This window comes from Telopea speciosissima, chromosome 7 (assembly GCF_018873765.1).
Source record: "Telopea speciosissima isolate NSW1024214 ecotype Mountain lineage chromosome 7, Tspe_v1, whole genome shotgun sequence".
Taxonomy (NCBI): Eukaryota; Viridiplantae; Streptophyta; class Magnoliopsida; order Proteales; family Proteaceae; genus Telopea; species Telopea speciosissima.
Window position 1 is genome coordinate 49,401,404 of NC_057922.1, and position 14,961 is coordinate 49,416,364.

The following is a 14,961-nucleotide window of genomic DNA, read 5'->3' on the forward strand; positions in this document are numbered from 1 at the left end:
ATGGTATTTTGGTCCTAAAGTTTCTATAAAACACATCCTGTTTGTGACTAACGGGAACAACTAACGGTTTGGACTAACTTATCAATTAATATGAAACCTAAGGGAGGTACGAGTAAAGAGTGCGTACAAAATTACAGATGGATGCATCGATAAAAAGTCCATACCACAGGGGGTATTCGTAAATTTCCCCAAAAAAAAAATGCTGAACGGTCAAACTCCCACTGGGAGAGCCAATGGATATAATATAATGAGGGAGACGAAAGAGTTAAGCATAGAAGCAGAGTAGCAGTGATTCCCAATGCCTTGCGTTGGCTCTGTAGTTTCCTGCTGCTCGTCAGCCTTTTCTCTCCACAATAAGCATCGCAGTTTTTTCTTCTCTCAATTTCAAAAGAGTGGTTCAATTCGGACCCAAAAGAGACTATCCTTCTCTAATGCCATCATACTCAACATATTCTCCTCTGCAACTACTACAGCTGTTGCTGCGTCTCCTTTCGACTTCGCTCCTCCACCCATCGATAATGACTTCCTTGTACGCTCTCTCTCTCATTGGAACTTTGAACATTTTTTCCTTTAAAATTCTGGGCATAGAGTGATAGATTTGGAACATTTGTAGCATTTTGTCTCTCATTGGAACTTTAAACGTTTTTTCCCCTTAAAATTCTCGGTACAGAGTGATGGGTTTGGACCATTTTAGCATTGTGTTTAGTTCTAACTGTCTGGAATTATGGTCTTGGGTAATATGAATTAAAATTTCAGTTTTTGACGTTCTGATCTAATTATCAGTTCAATATTTTTATGGGCTTTCAAATCATCAAGTTTTATGATTGAACTCTTCCACTCCCCCAACACCACCCCCGGTAATAGAACTACAAATTCGTGAGTTCTGAGATTGGAGAAAGTAATGATCGCTTTGGTGTAGAATGGAACTAACTGAATCCCACAGAACGGATAAACCCCCTTAGGATCCTATGATATTGTCAGCAGAAACATAATTATACTTACCCTTCTAAAACATAATTGATTATGAATAAATTTGTAGGTTTGTGTAATTTAAATTTTAGTGCTCACTGTGTGAAATCCTCTACTTGGAGGAATCAAAATAGATGTTATTTGTTCCAAGTTGGGATTGCCCTTTCCAGACACATTGCAGAATAGCAACCTTGGTAATTATAACTGCTTGATTTTGGTGCATGGTGCCAGCACCACCTTCCACGGATGGGTCTAAATGTTGACAAATTTCAGTTTGAAGCACTTTAAAATTTTCAGTTTTACCATGAACCAGATCAACATATTTTTGTTCCCTTGATCAGAATCTGCCGAAGTTGTAGAACTTACTGGAACATTGGTGATAAGATTGAAAATTCAACCAAATCATGGAAATATTTTGATATCAACCCTGGTTGGAATCAGTTATGAAATTTGAAATTTAACTCCTTGCCGTCATGATTCATGACTTCTATCACAGGCTTGTGTCCCTTCAGCAAAAAATTTTCTTGAGTAAGCTTTGTGATACAATACCAGAAATAAGAGAACCAGATTAGAGAAGGTAGGAGAGAAGAGAGAAGAGGGAGAAAGAGGAGAAGAGAAAGAGAGCAAGCCGTAAGAGAGAAGACCTGCGAGAGAACATTAAGTTCTCTCGCAGGTTAATATGATTTATTTATATAAAACTTAACTGGACAGAATTGCCCTTACATAGTCAAAATATAAAAGACAGAAATATAAAGGACAGAAACAAAGGAATAAAGCAACTACACAAAGACCTATTTGCCCCATATAACTCACGACTTCAACACTCCCCCTCAAGCTGGAACATATATGTCACCCATGCTCAGCTTGTTACAACAAGACTGGAAAGTAGGAGCAAATAAAGACTTTGTGAACACATCAGCAACTTGATCAGACGAGGAGACAAAAGGTGTCTCAACCAGCTTCTTCAACACGACACTGCGAACAAAGTGACAATCCACTTCTATATGCTTAGTCCTCTCATGAAAGACGGGATTACTAGCAATATTGATGGCCGCTTGGTTGTCACAAAACATCTTCATTGGGGTTGGAATAGAAAAACCCATCTCAAGAAGGAGAGACCTAACCCACATCAGCTCTGCGGTGGTATGGGCCATGGCTCTATACTCAGCTTCAGCATTGGACCTGGCAATCGTGGTCTGTTTCTTGCTCCGCCACGTAACCAAGTTTCCCCCGACAAAAGTGCAATATCCTGTAGTAGATCGACGGTCACTAGCAGAACCTGCCCAATCAGCATCAGAATAAGCAACCAGCTCCATATGTTTATTTTGGACGATAAATTAGTCCTTTCCCAGGGGCTCCCTTCAAATACCGAAGAACACGGATAGCGGCATCCCAATGATACTTGCAAGGGGACTGCATGAACTGACTGAGAACCCCAACAACATAGGAAATATCTGGCCTAGTGACTGTCAAATATAACAACTTCCTAATTAAGCTTCTGTAGGAATGAATATCTTTAAGACTCTCACCATCATCAGAACCAAGCTTGTGATTAGGGTCCATAGGAGTATCCACTGGTTTTGCAGCAAGCATACCAGTTTCAGTCAACAGATCTAGTACATATTTCCTTTGAGACAGGCTTATTCCTTTCTTGCTTTGGATAACCTCAATCCCAAGGAAGTAGTGAAGCTGGCCCAAATCTTTGGTCTGAAAGTGCTGCTGTAAGTAACTTTTCACCTCCTGGATCCCATTTTCATCATTTCCTGACACAATGATGTCATCAACATAAACCACTAGAACCACCAATTTCTCTCCTTGGCGGCGAACAAACACAGAATGGTTAGAGAAGCATTGAGTAAAACCAAATTGTGTGACAACAGAACTAAACTTCTTAAATCATGCACGTGGAGACTGTTTCAGCCCATAAATGACTTTGTACAGCCTACACACACGACCACTATTCTCCCCCAGAGCAACATAGCCCAGAGGTTGCTCCATATAGACCTCTTCAAGCAGGTCACCATAAAGAAAAGCATTCTTGATGTCTAACTGATACAACGGCCAAGCATAATTCACAGCCAAAGAGATAATGATGCGAACAGAATTTAGTCTAGCCACAGGAGAAAAAGTCTCAAAGTAGTCAACACCGTAAGTCTGGGTATACCCTTTAGCCACCAAGCGGGCTTCAAGCCGCTCAACAGACCCATCAGAATGGTACTTAATAGTGTACACCCAACGACACCTAACTAGGTCTTTACCAGGAGGTAAATCCACCAACTCCCATGTATGTCGAGTCAGTAAAGCATCCATTTCCACATCCATGGCCTGTTTCCAGGCAGGACTATGAAGAGCCTCAGTGTGAGTGCGGGGAATAGTATATGAAGACAAAGAGGTAGCAAGACCATGGGGACAAGGAGGAAGATGAGATAAAGAAACAAATTGTTCAATAGGATAGGCAACGAGAGACTTTTGAGTACATGAACGTTTACCTTTCCGAGTAGCAATAGGCAAGGCATCGGGATCCGGATCGGCAGTGCGACAGGAGGGACAGGTAGAGTAGGATCTCCACCGGAGGTTGAGACAGTGCAGGAAGCGTGCGGATGGGCTAGGTTGATTCGGATGGAGTTGCCCAAAGTGCCTCTTGCTTGCGGTACACCTGTAGTGGAGGAGTCATAGGGACAATGGCGGGAATAGAAGGAGCCTCGAACAGCTAATGGATCACTAGATATAGTAGGGTTGTCGGAAAAATAGGATGTACCCTCAAAGAAGGTGACAGCCGCACTCACAAATTGTCTGCGAGTGAGAGGGTCATAGCATCTATACCCCTTTTGGGTCCTAGAATAACCCAAGAAGATACACTTGGTGGACCGAGGGTCCAACTTATCACCATGAAGATGGAGATTGTGAACAAAGCAAACACACCCAGAAACTCTAGGAGGCAAGCTAAAAGTCGAAACACCGGGAAATAAAATAGAGAAAGGGAATTTGTCACCAAGGACAGAAGAGGGCATGCGATTAATAAAAAAACACGAAGTAAGTACAGCATCACACCAAAAATGTTTGGGCACCTGCATATGCAACATGAGGGCCCTGGCAACTTCAAGTAAGTGCCTATTTTTCCGTTCCGCAACTCCATTTTGTTGAGGAGTGTAGGTACAACTAGTCTGATGAATCATCCCAGTAGAAGCACAGTAAGAAGAGATCTCATTTTGAACAAACTCTAGAGCATTATTAGGCCGAAAATTTTTAATAACAACATTAAATTGAGTCTTTATTTCATTGCAAAAATTCTAAAAAACATTTAAAAAATCTGATCTATCCTTTAAAAGATACAGCCAAGTGGTCCGGGAATAATCATCCACAAAAGTGACAAAATAACGAAAACCATGTCTATTGCTAGCACGACAAGGACCCCACACATCTGAATGTACCAAGGAAAATAAAGATTCACTACGGGGCATAGAACGAGATGGACAGGTAGCACGATGATGCTTACCCAACTCGCAGCCCTCACACTCTAATTTATTCAAACTCTTAAACTGGGAAAAACAACTGTAATCTAGATAAAGATAAATGTCCTAGCCTACAATGCCATCGAAACAGAGACACTCCACCAATGTAAGTAGCTGCGGCCGGCGGCACGGGGCAGCTCCATACAAATAATATAGACCATCTTTCTCACACCCTCCACCAATCGTCTTCCTTTGTGAAGATCCTGAACACAGTAAGAGGGAAAGAAGGTTACCGAACAGTTTAGATTTTTAGTAAGTTGGCTAACAGACAAAAGACTTAAAGGAAATTGAGGAACATGTAGAACTGAAGAAAGAGAAATATTCGAATTGAGAGATACAGTACCATGCCCGGTAAGAGGAGTGGAGGAACCATTGGCCACAATAACAGGAGGTGTGTGAGAGTTAGAAAAGATAGAACTAAAAACCGATGACTTACCAGTCATATGAGCGGAAGCCCCCGAATCAATGATCCAGGGTGTGGAAGTAGTAGAAGGGAGAGCGGCAGGAGTACTTGCATGAGCTAGGGTAGCAGTGATGGTGGAGGCCCCAGAAGTGGAAGTGGATGATTCCAGACTCTTGATGCGACGCATGAGTTGTTGCATCTCATCACGAAGGTTGGTAGAAGAATCTCCCACGGTCGAACCAGCTTTAGAATCGCTAGGTGCAGCAAAATCAGAACCATCTTCAGAGACTGCATGATTGGCCAAGTTTTGAGCCCATTCGGGTTTCCCATGCTTGGACCAGCAAGTGTCAACAGTATGATTTGTCTTCCCACAATAAGAACATAAACGGGCTGCTTTGTCAATATGCTGTCCGCCAGAATTACGACCACCAAATCCGCGTCCTCCCCCTGAGCCACGGCCTCTACCGCGGCCTCTAGTAGTAGTGAAAGCAGAATTTTCCTTTGGATTGGTGTCGGGCTTGGAGCTAGAAGAAGCAATACGCTGCAATCGAGAAAAAGTGTCATTCAATGTAGGGACAGATTCCCCAGCAAGTATATGTCCTTTAACAGCCTTGAGACTAGGGTTCAAACCAGCCAAAAATTTAGATACAAAGAATTTGTTTCTTTGAGACTTCAACTTCTCAATATCAGTGGTGAGGGGCTGGAACATATTTAGTTCTTTGACCATTCCCTTAAAAGTACTGTAACAATCTTGGAGAGACTTGTCCGATTGCTGAAATTGAAATAGCTTCTCATAAAGGTCGAAGATACGTGTCATACTCTTCTCTTGAGAGTATGTCTCCTTGAGATCATCCCAAACTCCCTTTGCCGTGGTGTGAAACATAACATTCGCAGCAATGTCTGGCTCCATGGAGTTCCACAACCAAATCAAAATAATAGCATTCTCCCTTTTCCAAGTACTATAATCCTTAGAGTCAGCCGCTGGAGGAGGAGAACTAAGATAGTCAGCCTTGTCCTTGGCCATAGTGTAGACTCGAACAGCCTGTGCCCACAATAAGTAGTTGGAACCTCCCTTCAACTTTATGGATGTAATCTGAACATTCACATTGTTGTTGGAGGTCTTCGAATCAGCCATAGTGTATATACGTCAAAAACTGAGGCAGAAATAATGTAAATATGCAGCAGCCAATGTCACTCAATGAAGGCAGCCAAGAACAGCAGTAATAAGTAGCAGCAGAGGATAATTAAAGGATGAATAATCTCCAGCAACCCAGAGGTAATAGACAGCAGCAGCCCCACACTGATAGAAGCAGCCAGGCAGAATCGATCTCAGAATTTCTGAGAAGAAGAAGGGATCTTCACAGCAGCAGCAGCATCACCCCAAAACAGGGTAAGATAATTTCTAGAATCACTAAATACCATGTAGGAGAAGGCCAGAACAACCAGACATCAAGGAAGAGCTTCGAAAGAAACAAAACAATAATTGTCAGGGTTTTCTCCTGTACTCGATCTCAGCAGCCTTCAAGAAAAAGAATCGAGGGAGGATTCTAATCGATCATCAAATCATGTAGGTACCAATATGTATCACTCCATTCATTCTTCAAGGAGTGAACTTACATCGTAGAAGAGACAGCTATAGGTGGCTGTACACCACAAACCAGAAATCGATAAAGGGAAATCAAAAGAGAATCGTGGGGGTTTCTCCAATCTGATTATTCAGGCTCTGATACCATGATACGATACCAGAAATAAGAGAACCAGATTAGAGAAGGTGGGAGAGAAGAGAGAAGAGGGAGAAAGAAGAGAAGAGAAAGAGAGCAAGCCGTAAGAGAGAAGACCTGCGTGAGAACTTAATGTTCTCTCGCAGGTTAATATGATTTATTTATATAAAACTTAACTGGACAGAATTGCCCTTACATAGTCGAAATATAAAGGACAGAAACAAAGGAATAAAGTAACTACACAAAGACCTATTTGCCCCATATAACTCACGACTTCAACACTTTGTAACTTACACATCCCTAAAGGGCAGATGCTGTATCTCATCCCTCCTGATCCCATGGCTGAGTTGTTCAATTTCTTCTTAAGTTCCTTGTGTCGAAGTCAAGTGATGTCCTTCATGCAAGATACTAAAACTCGGAACTCGACCCCAACTCTACCCTGGGAAAAACCGAGATCTCGGTCGAGTTGGTGCATTTTTTTTTTCCCCAACTTGAAACCTCAACTCGGTGTATTTTAAACACAATGACATTATCAGATTTTGCAAAAAACAAAGTTCAAATGGGAGTTTTACTTCGGACCTTAAGTTGGTAGGCGATGACGTATTAAAATACCGTATTCTACACAGAATTTAGTAATAGAAAGCAAGCAAAACATTCAATTAATAGCTAAACAACTTAAATAAGCATTAGAAATGTTAAAGTGATACATCAAACTGTTTAACAATATTACAAATTACAACTGTCATCACATAAATTGAGTTTGAATCAAGTATTCAGTCTCCAGTAGTGCCACATAGTCTTCCCATGACATAGTGTTGCTGCACTGTTGCATATAGTGCTTCACAACAAGCATATAAAATTTGAGATAATCTTGAAGATGTGTAGCTGAATCAACTCTCCCGCAGGTTACAACTTGAAATCCAGAGGTAAAATGAGTCACAACCTTCAAATGGGGAAGAAAATAGCTTTTGGACAGAACTTGATCGAGAAATATCAAGTTTTGTCGAGTTAGATGACTTTTAAAGAAGTAGATGGGTCGAGATCTGGGTCGACTCGAGTTAACCGAGATCTCGACCCAAAAAATGTAATTTGAGAACTTGTATACCAACTCGACTCAACCTCCAAAAAAAACGAGATCTTGAACTATGCCTTCATGTAGCTTCCTGTGTGGAGAAGAATAGCACTGTTAGGAGTAAGATGCTCTTTCTGACGTTCTTCCTTTGGATATTCACTTGAAGTGATTATCCACACTTTAGTTGCTTGCTTTTGTGTGTGTATGTGCTCTGTAGATCTTTTAGTTTTCTTGTGTGTATGTGCTCTGTAGATCTTTTATGCCCATTTGACCTTAATTTTGTGTTTCTTTGCAGGAGATGATGGCAGAGTTGGGGGCAAATATTTCAGAAGATGGGACCATTGAAACATTTGGCAATGATGATATTGCTCTCAGGACGGTTGATGATGGAGTTGTGGTACATCTCTATTTTTTCCCTAAATAAATGTTATAGCATTGTGTTTTGTCATTTTGTTCCATGTACATCTGCTGTATTAAAAAATGGTTGGCCTTTGAAGTTTGAAGTGACATCTGTGTGATGCTTCTGAATATCTACAAGAGCTGTTGTTATTACAAAATATGTGCTTCTCTTGTTAGAGTTCAATCTGAATTAGTCAGGTGAAACTTGGTAAACCAACCTTACTTCATGTGAAAGTGTAAACATAAACACTGATGTGGATGAATTCTATTACATTTGGTGTTGACCTTCTGAACAAGGTTCAAAAACTCATCTTGAGGAGGTGTCTCAACCAGTTTGAGATTCTTGAGATCTCCTTGGTGAGACAGTGCATTTTTTTTTTGGGTTTTGGTTTGATCTTTCGGTGGGCAACTCCGAAACTTTAAGAGAAGCTTGTTTTAGGCTTAATAAACATATTTAATTCTTCAGATGGTAAAAAAAAGCAGCAAATTTTGTGCTTTGGATTTGCACCCTTGGTTGGCAGTAAACGTCGAATCCTTATGTTATATTTGCTTATACACATTGTTTGAGTGCTATGAGACATAATGTGCAAATAAAACAAGTAAATTATGCAATAATGGATGAAGACACATAATATTGAATAATTATTAAAGAAATAGTTAAGGACTTATAGTAAAAAGTACAAAGTACAGTGAACAATGCATATTAAATAGACACCCAAGTATAGTGAACAACACATATGTCATAGACACCATAGTCTTCCATGTCCCAACAATTCAATATTGTGAGTCTGTTGCTGTTTATTGATATGAACTATGACGTGCTGGATCAAATCCACTCATGGTCTGATGGGACCGATGTGCATTGTCTTCCGTCTGCATGACATATGAATGCCACATCATAGTGTTCGAGAAGAAACAAGAGTAGTTTCTTCTCAAGCAGGTCGAGATATCCGAGATTTTCGAGATTTTGCCTGAAATTTTCGAAACACTGCAGGTTTTAAGTTTCGTATGTAATCTCGTCTCGAGGAGCTCCAGATTCTCGAGATGGCGACATTTAGAACTATGCTTTTGAAGTCAAAATAAATTGACATCTCTTAGTTGCATTTATCTTTTATGAGAGAAAATCCTCTGATTCCACCTGTGTGGGCCACAGGTGATCAGAACCCTTAAGGCAGCACATATCTGGTGCAGCTTTTGCTGGCTTCTCTACAGGATGGGCAATTCTGGAAAGCTAGATCTGTTCTTCTTGTTATTTTGATTTGTGTTAATACAAGTACGAAATATATGTTTATACCTGTAAATGGTTAAGAGTAGGGGAAAGCGAAAGCTGCAATCCGGAACGGAATATAAGCACAAACAGAACTTGAAAAGTATGAAATGAATTGCTAGGTGGTGTTAGTTTGTACCTGGAGCATTTAATCAAGTGTAGATTTGTGTGTAATTAAAGGAAGGTTTAGACCCAAAAACCCCTTTATGCTATAAAATGGGACTTACTATTTTTGAATGTGTGCATACGTGTAAAATGTTTTCAATCATGGTGGTCTTGGTGGATTACACCAGGGCTAGTATTGATCACATACCTCTTTGTATTGGTCATGGATGAATTCGATAGCATAAAATAGATGAAGTCCCATGGTGTATGCTGTTTGTTTATGATGTATTTTTGGGTTGACAGGACTAAATACAGGTGAATAACAAATTAAAATAATGGAGAATTGCTTTATAATTAAAAGCAAGGTTTAACGTATCAGTATCGGGTACCGTATCAGAAGGGTGATTTTAAGAGATGTATCGTATCGGAGAGATGCAAGATACGCTGGATAGTTATGGAAATGGTCAAAGAAACATATGGAAATGCTAAGATATATTCAAAATACAGTTTTGAAACATAAAACAATATAAGTAAGTAATGAGAAAAAAAGAATGTCGGGGAGTGTAGCCTTTGCGCCTAGACACAAAATGGGGGCGAAATGACTGCTCCGCCCCCATGAAAGGCGGAAATCCTGTCCATGTTGATGCTTTTGCACGCGCTTCCATTGACCCCCGCGCTGGCGCAGGAGCCACGCTCTTGGACGGAGAACGCGCTCCCATAAGTAATATGTAAAATATATCATGTATAAAAAGGAGAACAAAGTATGACAGGACAAGTGCATTGAATTGATTATATATAAAGGATGAGATGTCTTACACATACTAATACCAACTTTTTTTTAGGTATCATATTGATACCTTAAAGATATGAAAAGTATCGGTTAGTATCGACGGATACAGAAGGATACTTAAAACCTTAATTAAAGGGAATAAATAAACTGTGTACAACAGAATATTTATAATGCAACTCAAATCATCAATGTGGAGGAGAGATAGAAGAGGATGTAATAGTAGGACTCGAGCTGGGTTAATGAACTTGAGAGGAGCTGTTGTCTATTTGATGCATTCCATCCCATTATGATTATGTTGAATGACCTTAATATTCCTCAAATGGCCTACCAAGCCAGGTTTCTTAGCTCCATACTGACCATATTAAAGTTTAAGATCTCAACAGAAGGTGTGTGGCATTCACTCCTCTCTCTCTCTCTCTCTCTCTATTACAAAGTAGGTCATCCTTTGGCATTGTTGAGTTTAACACATGCTTGTGAATCCTAAGACATTTACGAGGATTTACCTTAGGATGCTACCCACATGTTGTTGCTTGTATCTGTATTTGATTTATTTCATACTAGTTTTATGTATGGTTCTAAATCCCGGTCGACTGAGATATCTCGGTTTCACGAGTAACCGAGGGTAAACCTTGACTCGATATGACTCGTACCAAGTTTCTATCAATTTTGAACAGCCTGTTGTCGACCAGTTTCGGTAGTTTCAACAAGTTTCGAATAGTTTCGACCAGGTTTCGGCTAGGGTCAAAATCGGCCTCAAAACCGAAATTTAGAACCTTGGTTTTCTGTTATCTTCCTTAATTAGTAATTTGTTAAATCTATTGGATATGCGTTCATCAAACCCTATTTAAGCGTATTAATTTACATTATCATTTTATGTGCGATGTGTTGTCCTAAATTTATACCTTAAATTGTCCACAAGAAGGAAAAATATTGGTCATACTATTGATAGGTTGTCACATTGTATATTTCTCGGAATGTGATTCAAGAATATTGAAGTGAGCATTCATATTGTGTTGTGTATCCCCGATTGATGCAGCCTCAGATGCTTCAATTGTTGATTCTAGTATTGAGCGAAAGGTTATACCTATAGGTTCTGTATTACAGGTCAATCCTATTTCAATAGTACCAATAGGCGGCGTATTTTTGTTGGACATGATCTTAGTGAGAGTCTTGTATGGATAACTGTCAGTTGTTTATGCAACAAGGCTCTTTGATAGTTATTTTTGTTCCTATGCCTGAGAGGTCCCTACTGCTTTAGGGTATACTTTGTGCGTCTTGGTGTGCCAATAGTTAATCCCACATAGGCTATATTTCGGTAGGCCAGATTCATCATGTGTATTTGTGGGTGGAGGAGATGCTCAACAGGAAATCCACTTTTCAATTTGGGAGAATATCCTGAGAAAATTTACTAACAATAATTGGACGGAATTCCGAGCTCGGTGGCAATTTTGTAATTTTTTTTTTGCAAATGTATTTAAATATTATTATTAATTAAATTTTGGAATAGTTTTATGTCCAATCAATGGTCGAGATTCTTTGTACTGGTTGTTTCTGTTGCAATACCAGATAAAAACCGACGAAGAAGGAGAGAAGGGAGGCTGCTGAGAGAACTCACAGCCGATACCCATTCCACTCAGCCAGATCTTATTTATAATTTATAAGGAGAGAAGAATACAAGACTTTCCTAATTAGAATAGGAAAAACATAGAAAGACAATTATCTCCTAGGAAAATAGAAACTGAACTGCAGGAACTAAAAAGGAAACATATCCACGATAGAGGGACCCCCTCTATCGGGATTTACATAATAAAGGCCACGATAACTTTTAACAGTTTCGATGGATTAGAGTTTTCGACAGTTGTATTTTCCATACCCAAAAATCTGTTATGTGATGTTGGAATGGAGGGACTTAAATGTAATGTTTTCTATCACTCAGGAGTTTACATGTTATTTCCAACTGTTGCTGCACTTGTTGTTAATTAGTGTTATTTACTGGTTAAATAACACTAAATATTGGAGACGAGTTAGACTCTCCTTGTGCAACCTCAGTGGGAACACACTATAGGGTTACACCACTTGGCTAGCACACTCAGCATGGGAGACTGCTAGATGACATCCTACATATACGTAGCAGAGGAGGAGAGAGATACATGACATCACTAACAGCCAACGATTTTAGGGTTTCAGAATCCCCAAAAAAATTGTGGCAGCCTCTCCTCTCTCTTCAGATTTGAGAGCTAGGGTTTGTGAAACTCTTAAGTCGGGAAGAACATCTCCGCTGTGTTGATCTCCATTGCCTGTGCAGAGTTGCGAATTCAAGTATTGCAATCCTTCGGAGAACCTGCACTTGTGGATTTTTAGGTAACCCTAAACCCCTTTTGTTTGTATTTGTTCAAATCTGTATTGCACGTTCCACGGTGTAGGGATGCAAACATTCCCCACCGCCAACAATATCTTCACTGTATTCTATAATCTATATGAGGAGTTTTCATGAGAATAAAGAGGCTGTAAACTATCATTTTAATTCCCCTACTATCCTTGTAAGGTCGTTAACAGCTGGTGGGCTTGCTTTTACTTCTACATGTTTGAATAAATTTTAATAATTTTAGCATTTATATGACACAATCTATATTCTTCATTAAGTGAGTTTGACAGCTCGGATGTAGTTGCTTTTCTTCACCCCTTTTTGAAGTGGAATCTATGTGTGAAATTGTACACATCGAATCATTACTGCTACACCTTTTGAAACTCTTTATTTGGTGAATGCATAGCAATTTTATTCATCTTTTCTGATTCTATTTCTTTCACAATCTTAGGTTGTGGACCTTACACATTTTGGTCGTATAAGAGGTATCCTCTTTTCCCCATTATACATTCTGTTCTTTCCTGATGTTATACATTAGGCATGCAGCAAGAGACGGATCCCTATATTTTTTCCATTGTAAGTTGTAACAAGAGAAGGGAGAGATTTTCTATAATTTAAGGGCTTGCATGATATATAATTGGAGGCATGTACTCATGAAAAGGAATTTCAATCGTGCCAATTACTTTAACAATTTACTGATGGATGCACTTCAAACAAAAATAACATGAGCCAAAATTGGTAGTGTTATTTACTTTGGTTTATAATAATAGGATGTTATTTGCAGGATTCCTTTTAGTTTCTCAGTAGTTGCTGTCTTTGAAAGAAAGTTTCTTGCTGATTGCTCGTTGGATAATCTTATCATATATTAGTGGATCTATCATATTGTGGGTGAGGGTGGGGAGATTGATTACTTCATAAGCTAAAGTCATAGAAAAAAAAAAGGGTGTACCCAGTGCTGAAGTCCTAGAAACTAGAATGTAAAGTTCCAATGAAACTTTTTGACCATGTCCTCTCAATACTATATTCAGGTGGAATTCTGGGTCTGCTCAGCATTGTTTACCCAAATTTCCATATTATGTACTACAAGTTATATCTGGAAATTCTTTTTAAAACCTGAATATTACCTGGGACCCGGGGCAGCCCCTAGACTTTTATTAATGTCAAAACTTTGAAAACAAAGGGGGGACGTACTGCCTTACCCCAACCCAAAGGAGCGAATCTCTCATTTAAATCTGATCCCAAAACCATACAACCACAATCAGAGAAAAAAACTATACTTTCTAAAGACAGGCATACCAGATCTGTCTTCCCAAAGGATACGCTGCAGATCCCCCGGCGGCTGGCTGCCAAACTGAAAATTTATGGAAGAACCTGTATCACAAGCTAGAGCCGCCCTGTTGCTTTCCCTGTAGGCAAAGGAGATAAAAGGCCGCATAGCACTAATAAGAGCCATGGTCTCCTGGAACCAGTACCATCCCTTCCACACGCTGCACCTCTTGAGGTTAATCATTCTTATGGTAGATTCTGAGTCCGAGTTAACCATAAAATCAGAATACCCTAAATCTTGACACAGCTTCAAACCATCTCTCAAAACTCTTAGCTCCGCAATCGAGTTAGTGCATTCTCCATAGAAACTTGAGAAGGCCGCCAAAACAACACCCTCATTATCTCTAATAACCCCTCCACCCCCTCCTACACCTGGATTGGCTCTATAGCATAGTTATCAAGGCGTCGTCAAGGCATCACCATGGCAACGCCATGGCGTCCATGCTCCTTGTTCGCCTTGGACGCCTTGCCACCATGGCGGTGTTGCCTTGAATTTTGCCCCTCTAAAACGCCATGGTCGCTTTCCCGCCTTGATAACTATGCTCTATAGGCACCATCCACATTAAGCTTCACCGAGGCAAAAGGCGGACACCAATAAACAGGGAGAGGGCGTTTCTGCCTGGCAGGAGGAGCAGATAAGCCGAAACACTGCAGAATTAAGAGCTCTCTAGGGGACACCAGTCGTTTTAACTTAGGGGGACATGGAATGCCTTTCACCCAGGAATTAATACGCTCAATAATAGAACCCGCTGAACGCATGCTCTCCCCGTGCCTTCTATTGTTCCTTTCTTCCAAAGCTCCCAAACAACCAGAGTGACAATATCCTTGTAATACAGGCAGTAAGACTGTTTCAGCTCACTGACCCATGCCAAAGAAAAAAACGACTTCTAACGTCCTGTGAGGGTACCTCCTCAACATCAAAGAGCCTGGAAAAGTAGCTCCGAACCTTTTTTGTAGAACCTCTGCTATTAGACAGTGATTTGTTGTGTCCCTCCTAGGCCTCCCACAGCAATTGCATTTGGAAGCCAACGG

The 14,961-nt window shown here is 40.2% G+C and overlaps 1 protein-coding gene across 3 annotated transcripts in view; it reads left to right on the forward strand.

Moving 5' to 3' along the window:
* Window positions 1–277: 277 nt before the first annotated feature.
* Window positions 278–14,961, forward strand: part of LOC122669302 (putative transferase At1g60990, chloroplastic) — an 80,592-nt gene continuing 65,908 nt past the window's right edge. For 2 of the 3 annotated variants that reach the window (XM_043866045.1, XM_043866046.1), the window contains exons 1-3: window positions 278–529; window positions 7,973–8,074; window positions 13,055–13,088. In XM_043866045.1, the coding sequence (XP_043721980.1) occupies window positions 299–529; window positions 7,973–8,074; window positions 13,055–13,088 (367 nt within the window). In that variant the 5' untranslated portion in view covers window positions 278–298. The remainder of the gene's footprint in view (window positions 530–7,972; window positions 8,075–13,054; window positions 13,089–14,961) is intronic. The other variant, XM_043866048.1, reaches the window with a different exon arrangement.